Consider the following 2,873-nt stretch of genomic DNA (forward strand, 5'->3'; position numbering starts at 1 on the left):
TACAATGAATAATAAATATATAATTTAGATATGTATATATATTTATTATTCATTATATTATTTATTTTATTTCTAATATTATTTTTATAAAACCCAATAGATAATTTTTATATAATAGAGAAAGCAAATTTTTAAAAATAATAATTTTTTTGAAGTGTTATTTTGGCATAATTAAATAGAGATGTTTTTTAAAAAAACTTTTGTATAAAATTTATCTATACAGAAATATTTTATTATTATTATATGTATCATATTTTGATACATATAATAATATAAAATAATTTAATACAAATAATAATAATATGTATCAAGTAATGATACATATGATAATGATAATAAAAAATAAATTTATTTTATCTATATATATTTAAACTTTTATTGAAATTATAATTTTCGGATTGATAAGATTTCTTTGTAAAAATCGTAGCCAGTTCCTATTCTTACGAAAAGCATTGTTATAACTTTGTGTTAACCACTGAACTATATATTATACTGGAATGCTCACTCAATGTTAAGCAGAAGATTACTCGAATCATCTCGAAAGACAGAGAGAGGTTGGTAGCAAACATATCTATCCTTGTCTAAAATGTCTTCTGATTGGTGTTTTAGCTCAAGTATAATACTACATTAGAAAAAAAGGGACTAGTTGCAATTTTCTATCTCTCTTGTTCCTTTCTATTTGAGTGAGCATTCCAGTATAATATATAGTTCAGTAATGTTAACTTTGTTTACAAAATATATTTAGATTAATTGCTGCTCTTAATTTCAACTTTGTTGTAATGTAAACTTTGTTGAAATTTTATTTATTGTTATAATAAATATATTTATTTATTTAATTTTTAATATTATTTTAAAAACTCTGTATGTGTCATAAATGTTATGACATGTGCTCTAAGATACTTCATTATTACATTTCAAAGAAACGAAATTTATGCTCAATAAAAATTTTGTATTTTAGTTTTTTATGATTATTGACACTTTTATATAAAATTATATAATTAATTTTATATTTATATTAATTAAATTCTGTATATGGAGCTTCTAATAATCATAAAAATGCTGCTAAATTATTATTACAGAATAAAAGTGTACAAAAGTACGGAATATTTATTTACTTTACTTTCGTCATTGATAAATTTCCACAAAAATGTACATCACATTCTTCCAATCTGCGTACCCCTACCAGATTGCAAAGTCTATGAAGCTACTTCTTGAAATAATCTTGTTGCTAAGTGCTACGCAAGATGCACAGAGTAAAAACAGAAGCAATCTTGTGAAAATTAGGAGTCCGGAAGAATACGCTTCTTTTGACGATTTGCAAAAATCAAAAGTAATAAATTTAATGGATGAGTATGACGAAGATTTAAAGTGCATGTCTGGAAAATGTATGGACATTGGTTGTGGTCCCGGAGATATAACGGCAACTATCCTCTTGCCGGCCTTAAATCCAAAAGCGGTAATATTAGGTAAAGAGACAATAATATCTATAAATCAACGCACATTTATGTAAATTATTATTTTTATAACAAAACAATTCTGATATAAAAATTAAAAATTTATTAAAATAAATTAAAAATTAAAAAATTTAGATATGGATTAATAAGAGCTAGGCGCAGAAAATAGACATAACAAACTTTTCTTAAAATTTTCTTTATATGACTTAAATATTTTAATCTTTTCTTTAATTAAATTGTCTTCAGTTAGATCAATTAACAGAAAAACTATTTTAAAAAATTATACGTATTAATTCTCATTCCCGCCTTACGTCTCTGGTGTATAAGTCTCCCATTGATATTATTCGTTAAGAGAATGATGCTGAGAATAGTTCGAAAAATCAGATTTTTTGTAATTTTTTGTCAATTGAGCTAAAGATTCAAAGGAAAGAATGAAACGTTCAAATCAATTAAAGAAGATTTTAAGATAAGTTTGTTGCGCCTATTTTCTACATTTGATTCTTATTAGCTGATTTCCTAATTGCGAATTATTATTTAATTGAATAATTGCATATTTTAAGGTACCGATGTTTCGGAGAATATGATTGAATTTGCAAAGAAAGAATACGACAAAGAGAAGCGACTCAAATTCGAAGTACTGGATATCGAAACTAAAATTTTGCCTAAAAAATATATGTTTTTTACATAACTGCTCACACTCTGTTTTCTGCGTCTTATTAGCACGTTTTTCCTACTTGTTCTTATATTCAATATTATAGTATTTGTTGTATTATATGTTAATTGTATTTTTTTTATTTATTTTACTTTTATAAAATATATTTTTTGCAGAAGTGATATACATTGTGCGACAGATAAATAAAACAAAATTACAAAAAATGTACAAACGAAAAGAATTACCTCTGAAGAAACTTTTTTCTCATAAACTTGTCATATTTGGCTGCAAACTGGAAACGCTTGCACGTACATCTGAAGCTAATTATATCTTCAATAGTGATATCACGATAGCTAAGAATGATTTCTATCAGCTTGTTAGGTAAGCACATTATCGTAATCATTATGAAAAAATTTCAATAAAACACAAGAAAATAAAATAAATCAAAGTGATCGCAAGAAACAATTCGCGTAATTAATTTTCTGATTTTGAAAAATACACCAATCTGTGGTACTGCTCCTATGTATATGGCGATGCAAAAAGCACAAGCACGTATTTTATGTACACTACAGATAGTTTCTACACTCTGCTTACTTTTATACTGATATCCTTACCTGAAAAGTACTTGTGCATTGTGTTTCTTCCCACAATAGGGTTGTCACGTGACATGTCACGTGCGCACATAAAGAAAAACGAAACTTAACAATAGAGAACACGCTATTTCCATACTTATATGTCTTTAAGACAGAAAAAGACAAAGAATTACA

At 25.6% G+C, this 2,873-nt stretch overlaps 1 protein-coding gene across 1 annotated transcript; it reads left to right on the plus strand.

The window, feature by feature from the left end:
* The first annotated feature begins 411 nt into the window (after nt 1–411).
* LOC145942956 (juvenile hormone acid O-methyltransferase-like) lies at nt 412–2,142 on the plus strand. Its single transcript, XM_083050131.1, has 3 exons — nt 412–554; nt 1,080–1,466; nt 2,015–2,142. Exons 2-3 carry the CDS (start codon nt 1,148–1,150, stop codon nt 2,140–2,142), a joined length of 447 nt encoding a protein of 148 aa, XP_082906257.1. The 5' UTR covers nt 412–554; nt 1,080–1,147.
* Nucleotides 2,143–2,873: the final 731 nt, after the last annotated feature.

The sequence above is a fragment of the Prenolepis imparis genome, unplaced genomic scaffold (genome assembly GCF_030444845.1).
Source record: "Prenolepis imparis isolate NDT839.2.m4 unplaced genomic scaffold, iyPreImpa1.0 SCAF_11, whole genome shotgun sequence".
In the NCBI taxonomy this organism is placed as follows: Eukaryota; Metazoa; Arthropoda; class Insecta; order Hymenoptera; family Formicidae; genus Prenolepis; species Prenolepis imparis.